Source organism: Panthera onca, chromosome C1 (genome assembly GCF_046562875.1).
Source record: "Panthera onca isolate mPanOnc1 chromosome C1, mPanOnc1 haplotype 2, whole genome shotgun sequence".
NCBI classification, from domain to species: Eukaryota; Metazoa; Chordata; class Mammalia; order Carnivora; family Felidae; genus Panthera; species Panthera onca.
In genome coordinates, this window is record NC_138346.1 from 6,857,992 (window position 1) to 6,880,534 (window position 22,543).

General features: G+C 42.0%; 1 protein-coding gene across 7 annotated transcripts in view; it reads left to right on the forward strand.

Annotated features, from left to right (window-relative positions):
• The window catches only part of USP40 (ubiquitin specific peptidase 40), an 88,716-nt gene that overhangs the window by 39,657 nt on the left and 26,516 nt on the right, over window positions 1-22,543 (forward strand). For all 7 annotated transcript variants that reach the window (XR_014138036.1, XR_014138037.1, XM_081796328.1 and 4 more), the window contains 10 exons: window positions 2,690-2,771; window positions 4,258-4,429; window positions 6,697-6,781; window positions 7,888-7,958; window positions 8,681-9,000; window positions 10,290-10,413; window positions 11,865-11,922; window positions 18,084-18,137; window positions 18,846-18,934; window positions 20,285-20,371. Coding sequence is in view for 5 of the 7 variants with exons in the window: in XM_081796328.1 (XP_081652454.1) it covers window positions 2,690-2,771; window positions 4,258-4,429; window positions 6,697-6,781; window positions 7,888-7,958; window positions 8,681-9,000; window positions 10,290-10,413; window positions 11,865-11,922; window positions 18,084-18,137; window positions 18,846-18,934; window positions 20,285-20,371 (1,142 nt within the window). In the remaining 2 variants the exon portion in view is untranslated. The remainder of the gene's footprint in view (window positions 1-2,689; window positions 2,772-4,257; window positions 4,430-6,696; window positions 6,782-7,887; window positions 7,959-8,680; window positions 9,001-10,289; window positions 10,414-11,864; window positions 11,923-18,083; window positions 18,138-18,845; window positions 18,935-20,284; window positions 20,372-22,543) is intronic.

A 22,543-nucleotide genomic window follows, 5' to 3' on the forward strand; every position in this document is an offset into this window, starting at 1 on the left:
TGTCCCCTTTTTACTTCTTTTTTCCTTTCCCTCAAGATAATTAATGTAGTCTCTGAGCAATTGAAGTATCTTCAAAACATTCTTTGTTAAACCTTCTAAGACAGCTCATAAGACAGGGAGGTTAAACACTGAGACCCACAGTGATACATTATTTTAAAGTGTTTATTTGGGGGGGTGGGCAGAGAGAGAGAGAGAATCTAGTGCTCTGTCAACATAGGGCCTGACGTGGGGCTCAGTCCCACAAACCGGCAGATCGTGACCTGAGCCAAAATCAAGAGCTGGACACCTAACCGACTGAGCCACCCAGGCACCCCCACAGTGATACATTTTTAATTGAAAGCACTAACATGAATCAAAGTGTGCAGACTTTGGTCACTTCCCAAAGTCCACTCAAAAGTAAAAATCCTAACCAGGGAAGTTCCTTGGATTGAGGCAAATCTGTGGTTGCAAATGAGGACACTGTGCTTAGAGAATGAAAATAGTAATCGTTTTTATAAAGAACAAGAAGAGAGCAGTTACTAATTTGCACATGAGTCAAAGGAAATAAAATTTCTGGATCTAAAACTGTTACACAGTTACTCTGTTTAACCAGAAATTCTAGGCTTTATTTTTTTGAAGGGGGAGAAAATACGGTAATGGTTCTGATAAAAATACTGTGAAGGCAAAATTCACGGTTCTAGAAATATATATTAACAACAAAAAAGAACGTGTCCAGATGGAGTATTTCTTTTTCCCCAAATTGAATTTTAGTATGTGTATGATTTGACTAGGTACTAAATGATAGTTTTCTAGGTAGCTTCTGACTTGAATAAAGATCTGGCTGAAATCTTAATGGACTTCTGGGGGGAGTAAAGGGATGGAACGTGGCAAAATGATTCTAAATTCACCCAGAGAGGTGAGTTAACGGAAACTGACGCAGGACCTACTGAAGGGAATTTACTCCATCAGTAAAAACCTGTTTGTAAAAGCTCCAGCAGTTAGACAGCGCAGTGCTTAATGTGGAGAGGTGGGCAGATCACTGGAGTAGAGCTGGCCCAGATACCCGTCCAGGGTTTTTAAGGTTTTAACCCGTGGTAAGGTAACTTTTCAGCTAAAGGGGAGGAAAGGGAAATCACTCAAGAAATAGAGCTGGAAGTAAACTACTAATCACTTGAATTAGCAGTCAGTGTAATCAAGTGACTGTATTCGTCGCTTGAATGAAATTCGAGTTCCTTTAATGTTTTTGTTAAAAGGGAACCTTAAAATGTATAAGCATATTTTCTTTTTCTTTCTTTAATTTTTTCAATGCTCATTTATTTTTGAGAAAGCAATGGAGTGCAAGTGGGGGAGGGGCAGAGAGAGAGAGAGAGAGAGAGAGAGAGAGAGAGACAGAACAAACCCAAAGCAGGCTCCACGCTCTGGGCTGTCCACACTGAGCCTGATGTGGGGCTTGAACTCGTGAAACGTGAGATCCTGACCTGAGCTGAAGTCGTTCGCTTAACTGACTGAGCCACCCAGACACCTCATATATTTTCTGATCTTAAGGTAGAGAAGACCTTTCTAAGCTTAAAAGGAAAAAAAGAAAATTTAAGGAAAAATGTTGCAAACATTTAATAATCTAAAAGGCAAATGACAAGCCCTGTGGGAAACAGGAAAATATATGACATTTATTTCCAGTCTGCAGAGTGCTCTCGTGTATATTCCATTGTGCTTAATACAAAATTGGGAAAAGGCTATAGATAAGCAAATGTACAAAAGAAGAAGAGCAACCAATAAAGTGAAGGAAAAACAAATTCAGCCTAACTCATAATCAAAAACCAGGCATTGAAACGGCAGTGAGATGCCACTTTTTTCCTGCCAAGTAAAATGTTTCTGCTAATCTTGTTCTCGATAGTTGGCACTTGGTCTGGTTAGGTATATAAAGTAGTATAACCGATTAGGTTATGTGTATTTAAAAACCTTAAACCAGTAATTCTACAAATTGGTCTTGAAATAATCAGAGTTGTGTATGAATATTGATGTTCAAAGATGTCAGAGATGTTCGTTACTCCCATTATCTTATAATAATGACTAGAAATCACTCCAATGTCTAACAGAAAAGATTGGTAAGATTAATTCTGCTATTTATAGAATGGACTACTGTGCAATCATTTAAAACTTTGGAGAAACACAAATGTGAAATGAAAAAGCATGTAACAGATTTGTTAAATACAGTGCCAGTCACTTTAAATAAGCGTGTGTATGTGCGCACATGCATGTGTGCACGTACAGACACGTTGCGCAGGTACATAGAAGAGAGACCAGAAGTATATATAATAAATTTTAGGAGTATCTCTTGGGAATGGGATTACAGGTGATACCTATTTCTTTTATATTGGAAAAATACTTTCCAGAATTTTTGCAGTGACCAGTTACTACATTTGTTGTCAGGGAGAAGATAGTGGGTGTTCTTTTTTAAAAGTGTATTTAAAGAGAATCAAAGCAATGGACTCCTTCTACTAGCTTGGCTTAAAGAGCCATGTATCTTTCATTGGTCGTAATGTTTTCGGTTTTCAGATGGGGGAGCTTAGATCCATGAGAAGTTCGTGTTCACAGAGATAGTTAGTACAAGCTTTCCTAGCTTCCAGCACTTTCTCCTTTTCTCTGCTACCAAGTGTCCAGCAACCAGAGTTCGTGTAGTCAGCCCAAGTTAATGATGTTTTTTCCACAGCTCGAGCCAATCCAAGGTACGGGGTTCCAGGTCATTTGCTGAATGAAATGGACGCGGCCAACATTGAACTGCAAAGAAAAAGGTGAGTTTGACCTACTTTTAGAGTTCAAATGGTTTTTCTGGAGAATGAGGATCTAATTTAGGTCTTAAGTATTCAATCAGAAAAATTAAAAAGAAAAAAAAAGTCAATTAATGCCAGTGTCTGTGTAGCTGCTGAATTTTTATAGTGAGAGTATCTTCTACTTTGAAATGATCCTTCTCTGTGACAGCGAATGCAATCATGTCACACGAATGGCCGTTGCTGAGTAGGGATGAAGCCTGGGAACACTGGAGAACTTGGTAAACACACAGGACGCTAAATGAATTGTATCCTGGCCTGTCAGGTGGTGCTCTAGGTACAAAGAGCCCTCTGTGAAAATCACCCCTCCTTATTTTAGTTGTGGAGAAGTGACACGTAGTGACAGAAGACCGAAGGTGGGTAAAAGGAAGGAATGTGGATTCTGCGAACTCTCTGGCAAAAACCCTTAACGGGTTATCCCAAGCGCGGTTTGTGAGAACTTGATGATTTCCTGTTCTCTTTTGAGGTGTCAGCTTGGACCCTGAAAAACTGGATCTTTAGTTGCTCTCTGACAGGGTCAGTGGGGTATTGGGTTAGGGAAGTGGATGTTCTCGTGGTCTCCACGTGGCTGGCTCATTATGTAGCAGGGATGTGTTCAGCATTTTTATCATTGACTTGAAGCTGGGGGGAAAAAAGTGGCAAATGGATTGAATGGCAAACTGCTGTCAAAGGAAATCAAGACACTAAAAATATACAACCTAGAGTAAAACATCTTAAACGGGAAAGATAACCTGCATGAATGGGTGCACATTAGCAGTGGGTGTTCAGAGCAACAGCAGCAACAACGTAACGGGTTTAGCCAGCCAGCACTAAGCTTTTTTATGTGACCATCAGAAAAGTTAGTGCTGTCTTTGACCACATTAGTAGAATTGTGTCTGGAGAACCTGAGCAGTGGCCTCACCCAGCTCTCCCTTGGCCAGATTGCCAGGAGTGGAGTAGCCAGCACTGGCCTTAGGGGAGCTGAGCGGATTCAGAGAAAAGCAGCCAGCACCAGGCTGCAGCTGAGGACCTTCGACCTGGGGAGAGTAGACTCTGGAGGATCTTGAGATCCACTCTGAATATTTTACGGAAGAGTCTACGGGGTCTAGTGAAAGTAAGGGTGAGACAGAAGTTTAAAAATCTGGCACTTAACGCACTCAGGAAGAGGTTTCTAGCATATTTGTAACTAGTCTCAGGGTTGGAAGATTCTGAGCGTGGATACTTTTTCAGAATAATATTGCACAGTGTGTCTTAAAATTCGTTTTCCTTGGAATTCACGGTGGCAGAGCTGAAAACTTGCTATTCATTGAGAAACTAAAATGAGTTACTTTTGGAGCATGGAGGAAAAGGACATTAGTGATAATTAGGTAGAATAGAGAACTTATTTATATTATAAATCAAGTATTTTTGTTTGGGGATGAAACAGTGTTATAAAAACTTAGCATTTGTGTATTTTTATTCCTCTTTAAAGGGCAGAATGTGATTCTGCAAACAATAGTTTTGAACTGCATCTGCACCTGGGCCCTCATTATCATTTCTTCAATGGGGCTCTGCACCCGACAGTCTCTCAAGCAGAAAGCACGTGGGATTTCACCTTTGATAAAAGAAAAACTTTAGGAGATCTTCGACAGTCAATACTGCAGGTAATTTAGCCCTGCTTCCTCTTACTAATTTAGACATTAAGGTCCGTCTCAAGCTGGACTCTCCTTTTCAAAAACCCTGTTTGGGAGACAACTATTTCTTTTGCAAAGCCACTTAAAATCCTACAGCTGCCACTTCATGAGGGTTGCCCCAGATGTTCTCTCTGTGTACATTTTTCAGAGAGGCTTTTCTGCATGCCAAGACCCACACTGTCCTGCCAGCAGGTTTTCAGGGGGAGAATCAAGCCTGGTATATTTTATCTGGGGAGAAAGAGTATAAGACTGTCCCTTTTTTGGAAAATTATTTGTTAAAAGAGGAGAAAAAAATAAAGATGAGCATGTTGCCCAAAACCAGGAGCTAAGCAAACAAAAGCATCTAACACTTCTCCCTTCCCTAAGTAGAGCGGAGCGTTTTGTTGTTTTAAATTTTTTTTAAGAGAAAAAAAATTTAAGGAAAAAGAGAAAGCCAGACAGTGCGCAAGCAGGGGAGGGGCAGAGAGAAGTGGGGAGAGAGAATCCCAAGCAGGCTCCACACTTGTCAGCACAGAGCCCGATGGGCTCAAACCCATAAACCGTGAGATCACGAACTGAGCCGAAATCAAGAGTCGGATGCTTGACAAACCGAGCCACCCAGGCGCCCTGAGAATAGCATTATTACTAAAGCTTTTCAGTGAAGGAAAATCGCTCCTGGTGTGCAGTACAAACGAGCCTTGTCGTCCGTCATTTCCTCTGAGTAACCGGTCCAGGTGTGCTTTACTGAGAACAGTGCTGCTTACTTTACTTCCAGTGCCTTCATGTAGATCATGTCCTCTGGTTCTTAATCTCACGGCAACCCAGGGTAAGCTAACTCCATATTACAGGTGCAAAAATTGTGGTTTGGGGACATCTAATGGCTTGTGTACGGTCGGGCTTCTGGTTGTGGTAGAACTAGGCCCTGGTCTCCTTACTCTTTCCTTCCTTTTAATCACACCTTTTCACCTTGTGCTACTTCCTACTCATACTCAAGGAAAAGGGAAATAGAAAATGTAGGCATTAATTTCTTGCAGGAATAAATGAATTTTCTGAAAAAATGTATCAATTCCCAGGGCACCTTGGTGGCTCAGTCTATAAGCATCTGACTCTTCAGCTCAGATCATGATCTCATGGGGCTCTGTGGCAGCGTGGAGCCTGCTTGGGATCTCTCTCCCTCGCTCTCTGCCCCTCCCCCACTCACGCTCCCACTCTCACTCTCTCTCAAAATAAATAAAATAAAAAAAACACTTATCAGTTCCCAAAATTATTCACTTTCTCTTGATTTTCCTCTTGTACAAAGAAAAGCAGGCCAATGTCTTTTTTAACTTTAGTGGATTTGAATGATATTTAAATGTTGGATTCGTATCAGGATTTCTGAAATTTCCTAGTGTTTCTGAATTTTTGCATTAAAAGTTCACTCCTGAGCCAGTCCAGGCAGTGTTGTTATAGGTAGGTTTGGGAAGGGGACCCCGTCTAGGGGGACCTTTCAGATGGAAAAGACCTCTTCACCTTCGTAAGTTTCAAATTTGCTGCAGTCTGCTTTCTGGTGTTTTAAGTGCACATCTCTGTTATTCTGGAGGTAAGACATTGGCAAGAAGCTGCAGGGTTGACTCAGTTAACTAATCACCTGTAAAGAGGAGATTTCTTTTTAAGGGAGCTACCTTGTGGTATTGTGGAGAGGAATGAAGTAGGACTGATCCTTACAGGCGATGTTATCCTGGTGAGATGACCAGTCCCCAGAGCCTTAGATCTAGAAACTTAAAAAAAAAAAAAAATCCATGGTGATACTATTCTGTAAACTGGCAATGCTACTTTTTGAACTTATAGTGGGAAACATTCCTTTCAAGTTAACAAAAATGTTGGTGTGTGCTTTTCCCTGCACAGTGCTAGTGAAACGAATGATTCTTGCTCTTTGGACAAAGATTTTTGGACCGGCATGCTGTCAGTGTGCCTTCCCGAGGAAGTGGCCTTCCCCGTGAATTAAGTACAGTCGTTGGGGTGGTCATCACATTCACTGCGTATGCAGCATTCTCCGGTCGCTAATGGCTGAGATTAGCCATCTTTGGATTTGGCTTATTTAGCAACGAGTGATGCCTTCTTGCCACATCTTTGGTGCTGGGTGGGATGGGTGTATTCATTCGCTAGCTCCCCGTTTCATCTAAACACATGTAAAATTGCACAGTGTGATTCTTCCACCTGGAAATGTGAAATTAATGTTACTTCCCATCGTTCTGTTTTCTTCCACTAATATTCTGTAGCTGTTAGAATTTTGGGAAGGAGATCTGGTGCTTAGTGTGGCAAAGCTTGTTCCTGCAGGACTTCACGTTTATCAGATGCTGGATGGTAAGATAAACAACTGAAATACAACAACTCATCGCATATATTTATATTTTGATCATCTCCTCTGTGATTGTCTTCTCTTAGCCGGTCTCTCCCCCTACTTGCTACTTCCTTAACTAGGCTATCATCACATTGTCGGTTTTCAAAGAACTAATTTATCTGATTTATGTTCTATGTGAATTCTGCTAGCATAGACGTGGTTTATATTTTTTTTTTCAAATTAAGGGCACCTCTCCACCAAAACAAGTTTTTGAGAGGCTTTGGATTTTTTTTTTTTTTTTGTATTACCACAGATTTTGTAGCAAAGCAGACAAAAATACTTTGAGAACTTAAAAGTATTTGCTACCTGTGAATAACAACAAAACAATAGTAATAGCAGTAGCTGCAGTGACATTTATTTTGGACTTCACTGTGCTAAACACTGAGATAAGTTTTCTGTAAATTGTATCCTTTGATTTTCACAAAATTCTTTTATCTCCATTTCCTAAACAAGAAAACTGACGCTTGGGGACGAGGCACACAGGACAGATAGCTAATTAGTGCTGGGTCCCGGGCCATGTGATGCTTAAGCTCACTCCTGTACGGTGTTCATTACGGTCAGTGCTTCCCCTGCTCTCGTGCTCGGGAGGCTTACATAACAACAGTGCAGAAATGCTTACATAAAATGGAAAAAAAAAAACAACCGTAAGAGTATGATGAGAAGAATACAGATAAACGTAATATCGGGACACCTGGGTGGCTCAGTCAGTTAAGTGTCTGACTTCAGCTTGGGTCATGATCTCAGTGTCTGTGAGTTCAAGCCCCACGTTGGGCTCTGTGCTGACAGCTCAGAGCCTGGAGTCTGCTTTGGATTCTGTGTCTCCCTCTCTCTGCCCCTCCCCTGCTCGTGCTATGTGTCTATGTCCCAAAAATGAATAAATGTTTAAAAAAATTTAAGATAAAAGTAATAGTAAATAATACCAGTATAATATTATGACTGCCTTTTCCTTAATTTTCCTTTATGAGAATGCTTTTTCAAACAAATATTTAAGTGTCTCAGGTTTTTGTTTTTGTTCGGTTGTCTTTGGTGATCATGACAAATGGTCTCACTGATGGCCTCTTCTTCCTAGGAGATAACCTGACACTGTGTGAAATGGAAATTGAGGATGGGGAAGACATCTTTGTATGGAATGGGGTGGAGGTAAAAACACATTAAAGAAATATTTGTGATGGTTCTGTTTTTTTCAGTTGTTGAATAAAACTTTATTCAGCATATGTGAAGGCAGCTAGATTTTAGAAAAAGTCTGAAATGTCTGATAAATTGTAGGTATAATCAGTGTTAGTTATATGCTAAAGAGACGTTTATTGAGTGCCTCCATCGAGCCAGATGTTCCATTCAAAAGTAAATAGTCCTTCATGCGTTCTGTGTAAATAATTGTATTGATCCGGGTGCTTAAGTAGGGATCTGTGCATATTCCCTGAGGGAGTTCAGACGGGGGCAAATACTTACACTGAGTTCTAGGAGTTACCTACAAGAGCAGAGTGAGTTTTCTAAGTCAGGAAAGGGGCAAGGAGCCTCTCACCCACTCGGTGGACTGCCCTTGGTTCATCTCCTGTATTTCCAAGGCTCTTTTTCTGTTGTTGTTTTTTCCCCAAGGCTTTATTACCACTACTGGGGACTTGTCCGTCTCTGTCTCCACTCCAGATTTGTCTCCTAGAAAGTAAAAAATGGCTAAGAGAAAGTTTCAGTGGAAAAATCTAGAGTTGTTCTTCTGATATATACAAGACATTTGTGAAAACTGTATTTCACTTGAAAAGAAAAAGAATGAGAATTCTTCAAGAGTAGTCTTTTACTGTGTTGTTCTGTTGACTGGATCGTGGCAGATAGAAACTATACTAACACTTGTCTTGGTATCATCGTAGGTTGGTGGCATCCACATTCCAACCGGTAGCGACTGTGAGCCTGTGCTCATAAATGTTCTTCATCTCGCAGCAAGCAGCCAGGGGGAAAAGTGTCAGCAGTTGGTAGAGGCCCCACATGTGTTCCCATCCAATGCAGAAGTGCAGGCTGTGCTCACAGCCTTGGCAATGCCCGTAGCCATCCTCTTCGTCAGCACCACCGACTCTGTCGGGGAAGAGAACTGGGTCGCCATTCCTGAGGAAGATCTGAAGAAGACGTTCAGAGAACAGGGCCTCGGGAACGGGAGCTCGGTTCTCGTTCAGGAGTCTAAAGATGATAAGAGGTAGCTTGCTGAAACATAAGAGAATTCCTTTTTAAGGAATTTTAATTATAGTTTTTCTATCTCTTAGAACTCTAAAGCTTTATTTTAATAATGGTAAGAGTTCAGTATTTTCCTTTTGTTTCTAAACATCGTGTTCTGTGCACCGTATACAGGAGTGTTCTGGGTTAGGCAGCTTGGAGGAAAGATGATACTGAAATGGGTTTTTTCTTTTTAAATTTTTCCAGTAAGTATGGTCGATAATATAGGTGTAGATGAGATATAGTCTAGTTTTTTATAAAGCAGAATCTTCGCAAATCAGTTCTGATTAGCACTCACTACAAAACCGAAGGCACATTCTCACAAAGTTCCTGAATTTTTTCATGAGGAGGATATGAAGATACAGCTAAATTTGTCCATTTTGTCACAAGTTTCCCAGAAGGCAACTCCAGTTTTCATCATAATCCTTTTTCTGACTCCTGAGACCTTCCCATCTGCCCAGATATGGCACTTAGTGTGGGGAATTATAACTTCGGTCCCCATGAGTCACACGGATGCTCCAAAGTGCTGCGTCTCTCCGTTTGTCACCCACGTCGGTTGTGGTGCTTTTCTGTGGTCAGTGCGTCCTGCACCGTCACCCACCAGCTTTCCGTCTACTGAGGACTTGAGGTTGCCAGCAACAAATGAGTTCGCTCCTTGACCAGTGCCGCGAATATGCTTACATTACAGGCTCCGTATTATCAGTAATGGTGTCCGTGACGCAGGGCGCTCGGAACTGCTTTTATTTTGTATTACATCTGTCACTACCACTCTTTGGGACGAGTGTTTTCCAGGCATTTATTTCCACACTTTGTTGATTTAACTTAAAAGTTTATTATACGTTCCTTTATGAAAAATAACATATGTGTGTTAGGACTTGGGGAACGGAGAAGCGAAGACCGAGCCTCCGTGCCCTGGGCCGGCTTCCCTGGTGGTTCCAGGTGCAGGTCTAAGCGCTCTGACACTTCTCTTTGAAAACGGTGGCAACACACAAGACGAAAAACGTGGCACCAGGTTATTTGTATGAGCCAAAGAATAGTTGGAGTCCTGAATACAGACCCTGTAGACCTACTGCCTAACGCTGCCCTAGAAGCATAGTCTGCTTTCTTAAAGCCACCTCCGTACGCCCTGGTTACCTGCAGTCAGTCACGTCAGAGATGCCTGCGGAATTTTGGAAATAGTGCCTAAGGGAAAGTGTTAATTTTCCGATCCTTTCTGATCTGTAGAAGTGCTGTGTAAAAACCCATTTTTTTTTAATGTCTTTTTCCCTACAGTTTGCTGCTCAGACAAGGGAAATGGTTCACTGGTGCGAGTGAGACCAGCTGGCTCCAAGTTCAAAACTTATGCGAGGTGGAGTCTGAGGAGAAGCAAGTTAAAATATCAGCCACTGTGAACACAGTGAGTAGGTTACACTTCAAGTTTGGAGGACGGTTTTCTAGTTGGACAGAATTTGACATGGAAAGCAGTACCCGAAATCTTCAGGACAGTTGTCTCAGTGGGCTTCGAGATCTAAAGAAATCAACTTTTGGGGGCACCCAGTTGGCTCAGTCAGTAGAGCATGCGACTCACGATCTCAGGGTCATGGGTTCAAACTCCCATGTTGGGCGTTGAGCCTACTTTAATAAAAAAAAGGGAGGGGGGAGGAAGTCAACATTTTATTACTAACATTTGATTACTGCTCGTTTACCTGTGTCAGTGGCATATTTATTTCAAGAAAATATGGGCCGTTTTTTCCCTCTAGAGGCTGGAGTTAGAATATAGGATTTGCCTATTTAATTCGTTCATGGAATCTGCCAGCTTCGATAAATATAAAATGTTGTTTTCCTATGACCTTTTCTCTCTTTTTTAAACCAGGCATGTATGTTTCACTTTTGTGTTGTGGTGTTGTTGTTGATCTTCATTTGCTCTGCATTATACTCCGTGCTCCGTATAAAGCCAGCTGCTCTTCAAAGCAATTCTTCACTTTTCCACTTGAAGACCGTGACCCTCATTTCCTTAAACATCATTCCAGGAAACCTCTTTTTTTATATTCACATATTCTCAGTTCATTGAGGTTTTTTATCTATAACATCAAAAGAAACCTGTTAGAATGTTTTCTTTAAATACTCTAATTTCTTACGGTGCATTAATATTTGTTGGTACAGTAGAGGGGACAGGATAAGGCTGGTGCCCTGAAGCTCGAGAGACCTGCCATCCTGACCCTAAGTGAGGACTTTGGGAAGTCCTGGTTATTCAGTCCTTGTCCCTTCTTGGCACCTTCTGGGGCGCTGCTGGGAGGATCCTGTCCGTGATCGCTGACATCACTTTACCGCTGAATTTCCAGTTTTATGCCCTAGAGGCAATTAGCCTAAACCAAAAAGGAAAAAAAAAAAAAAATCTATATAGATAAAATTATTTAAACAGATTTAAATAGTGCCCTTGGATTAGCACTGTACATTTTTATATTTTCTATGCTCATTGGCCCTGAGTTCGTCATTCTTAACATAAACAAATACCATTAACTTTGTTTTCTTTTGTTTGCTCTCATTAAAAAGGTTAGTGGGTTTTCAGCTTTTTGCCTTTGTAGCTAGAATTGCTTTAAGTTTTTCCATAAGTGTCTTCTTTCTGCCCCAGTTAACATCAGTTTGGTAAAATCTTAACTATTAAGATCTGAGTTTTTATTTTTAACTTGGTAGAAGATAGAAAATGAATTTCAGGGATAGAAAAAAAAAAAATCTTTTTTCAAGTAGGCCGAAACCCTGCCCAGTAACTGGTAAGGCAGCTAACCTGTTGACGTGCGCACTGATGACCTCATGCTGTCCCCTCCCGTTGTTCTCCCGCAGAGTCACTAGTTCATTTCTCTATTTTAGGTGGTGTATGAGATTCGAATTAAAGCCATAAAGGAATTAAAATTAATGAAGGAACTAGGTAATCATTTACGTTTGCTTTCGGGTTTTGGGGTTTAATTTAGTTTTGTTTTGATTTTTGGTTGAAAAAACTGTGGGAATACAAAAAGTAATTCAGGAGTGCCTGGGTGGCCCCAGTCAGTTGACCGTCCGACTCTTGATTTTGGGTCAGGTCGCGATCCCAGGGTCGTGGGATCAAGCCCTGCGTTGGGCTCCGCGCTGAGCATAGAGCCTGCCTAAGATTCTCTCTCTTGGCCCCTTCCCCCAGCTCGTGCATGTGTGTTCGTGTTCTCTTTCTCACTCTCTCTCTCTCTCTCTCTGTCTCTGTCTCTGTCTCTGTCTCAAATAAGTAACAGGGAAAATTCATGCACCTACCACACAAAATGGACAATTGTTAACATTTTGTCATGTGTTTATTGTTGTTTGAAACATTGCAAATACAGTTAAAATTCTCTGTGTCCTGCTCCTCAGACCTAGTCCCTCTCCCTCCCCAGATGCAACCAGTGTATCTGATTTGGGTGTGTGTCTAGTGTGTGTGTTCGTATTGTACTTCTATATTATGCTTCCACATAGAGATGTATGTGTGTATTTTCACATTTAAATTAATTCTGTCATACTGAATACAACATTCTGAAACCCACTCTTCACTCAGCATTAGGTTTTCTTTAACAGCTTTATCGAGGTATAATTTACATCCTATGAAATATGCATTTTAAGTGTCAGCGATGATTAGTAAATGTATGGAGTTGTACAGCCATCAGCACAGTCCAGTTTCCAGACATTTCATTGCTCCGAAAAGATCCCTTATGCCGGGTGCCTGGGTGGCTCAGTTGGTTAACCACCCGACTCTTGATTTCGGCTCAGGTCATAATCTCACAGTTCGTGGGTTCGAGCACTGCACTGGGCTCTGTGCTGATGGCGTGGAGCCTGCTTGGGATTCTCTCTCCCTGCCTCTCTCTGCCCCTACCCTGCTCTTGCTCTCTCTCTCGCTCGCTCTCTTTCTCTCTCTTTCAATCTCAAAATAAATAAATAAACTTAAAAAAAAAAAAAAAGATCCCTCATGCACCTTTTGCCTTCCAAACCCCGACAGCCGTTCGTCTACTTCCTGTCTCTGTAGACTTACAGAGACATGTGGTTTGTAGTCCCTTGTGTCTGACTTCTTTCACTTAGCATACCATTTTGAGGTTTATCCATGATTGAGCATGTACCAGAAGTGTGTTCCTTTTCATTGCTGACTAAATACTCAGTGGTACAGATGGATCACGTTTTGCTTATTCATCTACCAGTTGATATACATTTGCATTGTTTCTAGTTTTAGGGTTTTATGAATAATGCTACTGTACACATTTCCATCCAAGTCTTTGTGTGGACATGTTTTCAGTTCTCTTGGGTAGATATATAGGATTATAACTGCTGGGTCATATGGCAAATGTATGTTTAACTTTATAAGAAACTGCCATACTACTTTCCAAAGTGGCTGAATCATTTACATCCCCACTAGCAATGTATCAGCATTGCTGTTTGTCCATATCCTTGCCAGTGTTTGTAAGTATCTTTTTGATTATAGTCATTCTAGTGGATATGAATTGCTATCATTGTGTTTAATTGATTTTCCTAATGCAGCAGTTGTGAGCACTTTTGATGTGCCTACTGTCTATCTAAAGGATTCTACTAAAAAGGTACTAAAATTAGCAAGCTTAGCAAGAAGTCAGGATTAATACACAAAAGTCTGTTGTTTGTTTACTAGCAACAAAAAAAATGGAAAATGAGATTAAGAAAACATTTACAATAGCATGAGATATCATGAAAAACTTGGGGATAAATTTAACGAAATATGTGCAAGACGTATATATATACTTACGACAAAAAAATTTTGTTGTGAAAAGTCAAAGAACACCTAAATAAGCGGAGCACTGTATCGTGTTCTTGGGTCAGAAAAGACGACATTGTTAAGAGGTGAATTCTCCCAAAATCGATTTGTAGATTGAATGCATCCTCCTCACTCAAAATGCTATTGAGTTTTGCTTGTGTATGTGTGTGTGTAGAAACTGACAGGCTGATTCAATTTACATGGAAGTGCAAAGAACCTAGAGTATCCTGACAGTTTGGAGGTGGGGGTGGGGAACAGAGTTGGAAGAGTTACCCTGTCTGATTTCAAGATTCAGTCCAAAGCTGTAGGCATCAAGACAGTGGGTGCTGGCATAGGAGTAAACATAGGGCAGCAAGCTGCCTAAGCCTGTAACCTGTTTCTTTGCAGTCAGTGAGCCGAGAATAATTTTCATACTTTTAAAGGACTCTTTTAAGAAGAATGTGGAATAGAGACTGTATGTGGTTTTGAACTTAAAATATTTATATTGGGACCACATTGAGAATCCAGAAATAGGTACAAATATGTATAGTCCGTTAACTTTTTTTTTTAATGTTTATTTATTTTTGAGAGCAAGAGAGAGAGCATGAGGGGGGAGGGCAGAGAGAGAGGGAGACACAGAATCGGAAGCAGGCTCCAGGCCCCGAGCTGTCAGCACAGAGCCTGACGTGGGTCTTGAACTCAGGAACCATGAGATCATGACCTGAGCCAAAGTTGCATGCTTAACTGACTGAGCCACCCAGGCACCCCTAATCCGTTGACTTTTAACAAAAGAGCAAAAGTGTTTCCCTGGGGAAAACGAGTATATTTTCAAGGTAAGGTGCTGGATACTCTAGCTTTGCCTTATATCATGTAAAATACTAATTCTAAGTGGATCATAGACATAAATGTTGAAACCATTTATATACAATTTCTAGGAGAGAACTTATGAGAAAATCTTTGTTACTTTATCATAAGGAAAAGATTTTTTTAAATCAGGACTCAACAGGCACAAACCATAAAAGAAAAAAAACTAACAAATTGGCAATATTAAAATTTAAAACCTCTGTATTTAAAAGACATTTGAAAAGACAGGCCACAAACTGCGAGGAAAACAATTTGTGTAACACACATTTGACAATAGACTTGCATCCAGGTCACGTAAAATGTGCTTGTACCGTAATCAGAAGACAGCCCAACCCCACATTGGGAGGACGCTTTACAAAAACACGTCTCTCTGTGGATGACCAGGAAGCCCGGGGAAGGATGCTCGGTGTCATCAGCCATCAGACTGCAACCGTGACAACACAGCACCGCACACCCAGCGGGATGGTTACGGTCACTGGCAAACCCGGTGTTGGCGAAGATGTGGGGCTTGTGCAGCCCCCGCTTGGTGCTGGTGGGGGTGTAAAAGCGGTAGCACTTTGGTAGAGAGTCCGCTTAGTATGAATTTGAACGTTCACTTATCCGTCCTAGGTGCTTACCCAAGAGAACTCAAACCTATCCTTACAAACACTATACAGTGTTCGTAACGAAAGCGGGATACAGTCCAGAAGCCCACGCGCCAGTGAATGGGTGAGCTCACTACGGTGTAGCCTTCTAGAGGGATGCCGTTCATCAGTAAGAGCCGCAGACAACCACCACCTGCGGAACATGTAGACTCTCGGAGTGCAGAGCAGAAACTAGGCACGGAAGAGTTCGTATTCTTACGCTTCCATTTACATGAAGTTTTCAAAAAAGAAAACCTAAGCTGTAGTTACAGGGGTGGAAAATCGGATTGGGGGTGGAGGTTGACTGCAAGGTAACATGAGGGGTTTGAGGGATGTGGCTAATCTAGCTCCGTTTGCAGGTGGTTGCTCACTGTTTAAATCGCACTCTTTGTACACGTAAACTGGATGTGTTTTATTGTAACCTGCACCTCAAATTGAAAGCATTTGGTTTATTAAAATGAATACTTCACCCTCTTCCGTGAAACCGGCCTCCCTTCCTTCACTCTTGCTCCCCTCCAAGCCGCTCTCCATTGAGCAAGTGATCTTCTTAAATGGGTGCAAATCCGATCGTATCACTCTGCGCCCAGCTCTCTGGAGCCTCCTTCTCCGCCCTCTCCTCCAAGACCTGGCCTCCTCTGACCGCGGCCTCCGACTTCTTTCTGGTCCCCTCCTCTGCTTATTCACAACACACTCCCCATGCTGGCTTTCTGGGTTTCCAGTGCGCCAGCTGTGCCGCACCTCACCCAACTTCTCAGGGCTGTCTCCTCCCTCAGCTCTGTCCCCTTCCCTCCTCTTCACTCACTTCACTCAGTTGCCCCAGCAGAAACGTTACTTCCCGTCGTCCCGGAACACGCGGTCTGCACTGCTGTCTGTTTTGTCCTAATACCCCGTACCTCCCTTGTAGCGCTGGGGCCCTACCTGCACCCCTTTCCCCAGCAGCCGAGCCTCTGAGCACAGGCTCCATAGCTGTTCCGCTTCCCGCCGCACCGTCCGCTTCTAGAGCGGGTCTGGCACATAGGCGATGCGGCTCGTGGAATCAAATGGGACTATTTTAAGGAGGTGGTATTTAAAATGCATGTTTTTAAGTTGAAGAACTCTCCGTAAGCTGTTTCAGTTGTCAAGAAACTTGTGTTAGAATTGTTTGCTAGCTTCATATTACCACCGTGTAACATGGAGAACTCCAGAATTTCAGAGATTTGCTGTGGTCTGGCAGAGTGTGAGCTGGGAAGGCCCATGCTGTTCTTATCCTCCCAGCCCCTTACTCATATCTGGCCATTTAAGAATTCTGTCTGGACTCAAAACCTGGTGGGCTCCTCCCCACAAAGCAGGAATCCTCACCCCTACAAAAGTAGGGGCCTAATCCGTTTAATAAGCATAAAAGTCACTTAATGTATTTTACACGTAGGCAGTGGGCACGAATGTCAGTTACCGTGGCTCATTACGTAACATCAGCCACCCGGCAACATGGTTCAAATGCCAGCTACACTGGACATTAACTGAGTAATTGCATGAACTACAAACTTTGCTACTCGCCCTTCATTGCACAGATCACTGCTTACACAGCAGATGTGCCTCACGATCAGGGATTTATCTCACCGCAGCACAGCGTGCGATCTGTCCCCCCTTCTGTGGCGACCTGTGCGCTTTCTGCAGTAATGGCTAACCGATCGCTCCACAAAATGAGGGTGCAGCCAAGAAGGTACACAGAGGGATAGCAGTAGCTAACCGTGGGCACGATGGCACTGTGCAGCTCTAGAGACCAGATGTGCAGCCAGAGGACGTGAATGAATGTGAGGAAAGTGGTTGTGACAGAAAGGATGGCGACATTCCAGAGGACGTGGTGCTGGCAGAGAACCTCACGTTAAAGGAGCTCCTGGAGGGGCACCTCAGTTGTTTAACCGGCCAACTCTTGATTTTGGCTCACATCATGATCCCACGGTTTGTGAGTTCAAGTCCCGCATCGGGCTCTGCACTGCCAGTGCCATGGGATTCTCACCGTCTTCCTCTTTCTCTGCCCCTCCCTCACCCAGGCTCTCTCTCTCAAAATCAATAGATAAAAAACTTTAAAAAAAAAAAAAAAAAGGAGCTCCTGGAGGACTTCATGAGGTTGAGCACAACGTAGGAAATTTTGGAAGCAGACCCAACTTAGATTATGAACGTTTGCCAGGGGATAGACCAGATGCCCCCTCCGGATTGTAAGCTCTCCGACAAGAAGAGAGCCCTGTGTAAACTCGTCTTGCTATGTTTTTTACAAAAAAAAAAAAAAAAAAAAAAAAGTATTCTCAGGGTCTCTAGTGTTTTAAATATTAGTTTTACTATTTGTTTTAATTTCACTATACGCTCATAACCAACAGAGATTTAAATGTTTTTTGTTTTTTGTTTTTAATTTTTTTAACGTTTTATTTATTTTTGAGACAGGGAGAAATAGAGCATGAACAGGGGAGGGTCAGAGAGAGAGGGAGACACAGAATCTGAAACAGGCTCCAGGTTCTGAGCAGTCAGCACAGAGCCCGACGCGGGGCTCGAACTCACGGACAGTGAGATCGTGACCTGAGCCGAAGTCGGACGCTTAACCGACCGAGCCACCCAGGCACCCCTTTAAATGTTTTTTTTAACAACAGTGCTGAAAGGTCACAGGACATCTGCAGTGGCCCTCATGGCTACTAGGCTGGCTTTGCACAGTTTCACCTTGACCTGCACTCCCTCGTTGCTCGCTCCCACGAAGTGAACGCTGTCTACTTGTGAGGTTTTGTCTTGTAGCTCATTGTAGCTTTCTGCTAATTAACACAGTAGAGCATCTCTCCTTAGTTTGGTTTGGTGCACTAACCAGCTTCTTCTTATTTTTAGCTGAGAACAGCTGTTTGAGACCTATTGGTAGAAACGGGAAGCTTCTCTGTCCAGGTAAATCGCGGGAGCCTTCAGAACCTACGCACACTCGTGCCATCGGTCCTTCTTAACACTTAACTTCTGGTAATGGCTTCCAGTGCTTAACATCCTTAAATTTACCTTTTGGAAACTAATTTTTAGGACATTTTATGGTCCCAGTGCCATCTTCACGTGTTACAGAAAAAAATTCAGACACTTCTGTCGTCTAAAGGAAAACGCCTGCCTTTCTGATAAGCTGATCCTCATTTTAGGCTGTTGTTTTGATCGAGTCCTATCTTTCTAGTTTTATTGTCAAAGTGTTTTATTTGTGTTGCTCGTTTTATCGTGAGAGCAGTTGTGAAACAGTTTTTGCTCTCGCCTCTGTAATGCATCTTGTCATTCGATTTAAATAATCAATGGCGGTCACTACAGCAGCTTTAAATGTGGAAGAGGCTGGTCCATCACTCATGAATCGGTGGGGAATATCTCGCTTTTAATCCTTGTAAACAGTGGCTCACAGATAGCTGCCTCTTACTTCTTAGCATTGTCGTACAGATAACTCTAGAGTGTGGAAATTGAAAATCAAACGTAACTATCATATAGGTAATCTTTTTGCATGGAGTGCACCTCATTTTTTTTCTTTCTTGACACTTGATTTTCAAAGAAATACTGATTTCAGTATGTTATTTTGCCCAGAGAGGTAGGAATTCATAACACTCATCATGTTATCCACATTCTTTGTAGTGCCAGACAGCTACACCGTGAAGGAAGCGGAACTGAAGATGGGCAGTTCATTGGGACTGTGTCCTGGTAAAGCACCAACTCCCTCCCAGGTACAGAATCAGCCTTCCCAGAGTCAGAACTTCTTTTTCTTTTTTTAAAGTTTATTTGTTTTTGAGAGAGAGAGAGAGAGAGCGTGTGCAAGGGAGGGGCAGAGAGGCAGATACAGAATCTGAAGCAGGCTCCAGTCTCTAAACTGTCAGCACAGGGCCCGACGCGGGGCTCGAACCCAAGAACCACGAGATCATGACGTGAGCCGAAGTCGGACACTTAACTGACTGAGCCACCCAGGCATTCCCAGAAGTTCTTAATTTCATAATTCTTACCTTAACTACTGCAGCAGTAATTGTTTTTCATAGAAGTTTCTTTCTTAAATGGTACCTTTTATGTTAGGCATACATCCATATGGTTCTTCGTGTTTAAATCAAGAATATCCTGTCAGAGTATATTCATAAAGTTCTTTTCCTGTGAAAATTTTGTGTTAACGGGGGCCTCTAAAGTTGAGTGGCCACCTACTTGAATCTAAAATGCACCCTTTTCCCCCCACATTTTGACATCCGTGAGATTAGGATCCATCTTAAGATCTGTAGCATCTGTGATTGCTTCTGACACTGTTTTTCTTAGAGGTACAGAAAGGAATGAGTAACCGCCACGGCTTCTTAGATTGAATGAAAACAGCGTATTGATCTTGCCCCGAATTACTCTCTGCAGGAGTCTAATGGTCTCATAGCAGTTCTCTTTTTAATCAGTATTCATTTTCTGTGTAAGATATTAGGTCGACCTTTGCGAGAAGCCCTACCTTTTTTAATAAACTTTTATTACCATCCAAAAGTCAGTGTCCTTACTGTTAAGACTGTATCCAGGGAAGCTAGACTCCTGTCAGGATCCCTGTGGTTCCTGGAGCCACTTCATTAGTGCCCAGCTCCCTCCTCTTTAATTCGTTCCTCCCCTGAACTTTAGCACGTCGGAGTGCATGACAAGCTTGTGGCAGGGGAATGTGACAAGTAAGATTGAGTCTGAAAGGAAATGAACTGACAGGTCAGATTCCCTGGACAGAAAACAAGATCACAACCAAATGACAGAGAAAAAACCCAGCTAATGCTTACAGTGTGTAGCAAATCCTTTTGAGGAGTGACTGAGAAAGAAGTGAAGATCATAGTGAAATAAATAATACCTGTGACAGACAAACATTGACATAATAGTACCTACAGGAGTAAAAACATTGGTGCGAAGCATCTTACGTTTCTAGGTGGTTGAGATTATTGTTTAAATTGCATCTTTATTTGTATACAGTATGAGTTTTTTATTAAAATTCCATGGGCCATTGGCTTGTCTTTTCTGGAAGAAAATAATACATGTATAAAATTTTAAAATTTAGATTAAATTGCATTCATTGATCTTAGCTGTTCCTGTTTTTCACTGTGGGGAGTGATGTTCAGCCTGGTACAGAGATGGAGATCATCGTAGAAGAAACAATGTCTGCGAGAGATGTAAGTAATTTTACTATTTTTGGCGTGGGGAAAGGTCTGTGGGCATTTGGTCTAGGGAGCTGTGGGAACCCATGTTTGGGTTTTGAGGTTAGGATTCACATAATATATTTTAAAGAATTCTGTGCATTCATTAAAAGAGTAATTTGGGGAACTCGGAAATTGGTGAGCCAACCCAAAGTTTTAAAATAAGATTATTTTTTTTCTTTTTTGATTACCAATAATACTTGTTTATTACAGAAATCTGGGAGGACTTTGAGATACAAAACAGGTGAACATAAGGGAAGGGAAGCAAAAATAATATAAAAACAGGGAGGAGGACAAAACATAAGAGACTCTTAAATATGGAGAACCAACAGAGGGTTACTGGAGGGGGTGTGGGAGGGGGGATGGTCTAAATGGGTAAAGGGCATTAAGAAATCTACTCCTAAAATCATTGTTGCACTATATGCTAACTAACTTGGATGTAAATTTAAAAAAATAAAAATAAAATATCTGGGCTATGTAGAAATGGATTAAAAGAAAAAATTAAAACCTCATTATCCTTTATCTCACTAATGTTAACATTTTGGCATATTTCCTACTGGTGTTTTTAGGTTATATTCATACATAATGACACGCACACTTCATGAATGTGTGTGTGTATAGGGTAAAGCAAACGAAGAATTGTGTTAGCGTCACTAAGAACTAGGACTTTCGGTGTTGGAAAATGGAAACACACATAACATTGGTGTAGTTGCATAGAGCCCGCACTCCTGAATTTGGATCAGAAGAGACAGAATGATCTTGGTGTTTTTTAAATTTTTTTTTCTAGCTCAGTCCCCTAGAACAGCTTAGACACAGTGACTGGCCAGGCGGGAGTGAGCCCCAGCGCCCAGATTGCGATTACTAAATACCATTTCCTACTAGAAGGAATTAGGGCTTCTGGAAGTAGCCATTGGTTCTGTATCTAGGTCAGGAACATGTCTGGTGAGCCTGGAACGTCTTGTGCTCACAGAAGCAGTAAACTAGCAAAGACTGCTGGGAGCAGCAGAGAAGTTCCAGGGCCACCTTGGAAGAGGCTGTTGCTAGTCACAGATAAGACCGTTGGAGCTTTTGTAGGAATAATCGTAAAGCTGATGAGTACACATACCACATACATAAAATTCATGAGTTGAGAATGATCCTAAAAAGACCGTCTTCATTGGTTACACAGAGTGGACACAAGTGAGCCATAAGGAAAGGGATCGAGCATTCTTCCCCTTTTTCTTTTGGAGACGATACTGCAGGGTAACCAAATAGGTAATGAGAAGGTTTTTTTGTAGACCTATCTCAGCTAATAAAATGAAGAAAGAATTTTAGACTGTCACAGTTTTTTTTAACTCCTAGAGAATTAATGGATCTAAACAATGATCCTGAAAGACCGCTAACAACCTAGACATTATAGAAGTTCCAAATTGATACCCATGCTCTTCTGGGAAAAAACAACAACAACAACCAGAAAAAAATAGTGGACCTGAGCTTTTAGGTCTGAGGAGCAGTGTATAAGGAATAAGGGGACAGAGGGATGTGTTCCCGCACCACAGGGCTACCATCTGCACAGTCCCAAGGTGGAAAACTCCTCTTCATGACATCGGTGGCAGGATGAGGTTAAAAGGGACTCGGGAGACTTAGGGGGAGCAAGGGCAAACCACTAAAACTTAGTCACGGTTTAAGAGAAACTCAGGGAATGTAGGGACGCCTCTGCTGGCTGTCGGTGGAGCACGCCACTCCTGATCTCAGGGTCATGAGCTCTTGCCCCACGTTGGGCATAGAGCTTATTACTAAAAAAAAAAAAAGGAAAAAACGGGGGAATGTGAACATCAACTGGGTGTTTGTTATTAAGGAATTCCTAAGTTTTTCAGATGTCATAATTGTTCTCGGTTCACGTTTTTTTTTAAAGAATGTTCATCTTTTAGAGATGAGTACAGAATATTAATAAATGATACGATGGCTGATATTCTCGCTTCAAAGAACCTGAGGGGAGTATGGACACACCAGCTGGGCCAGGGCAGGCATGGAGATCGGGGGCTGGGTATAGGCGGTTCGTGTTTACCACCCCTGCACGTGTTTGAAATTGACCGTGGCAGAACATTTTTTATTTGTTACCTTTTGTTACCTGCTGTAAATATTCTCTTGGTTTTTCATTTGCCGTGT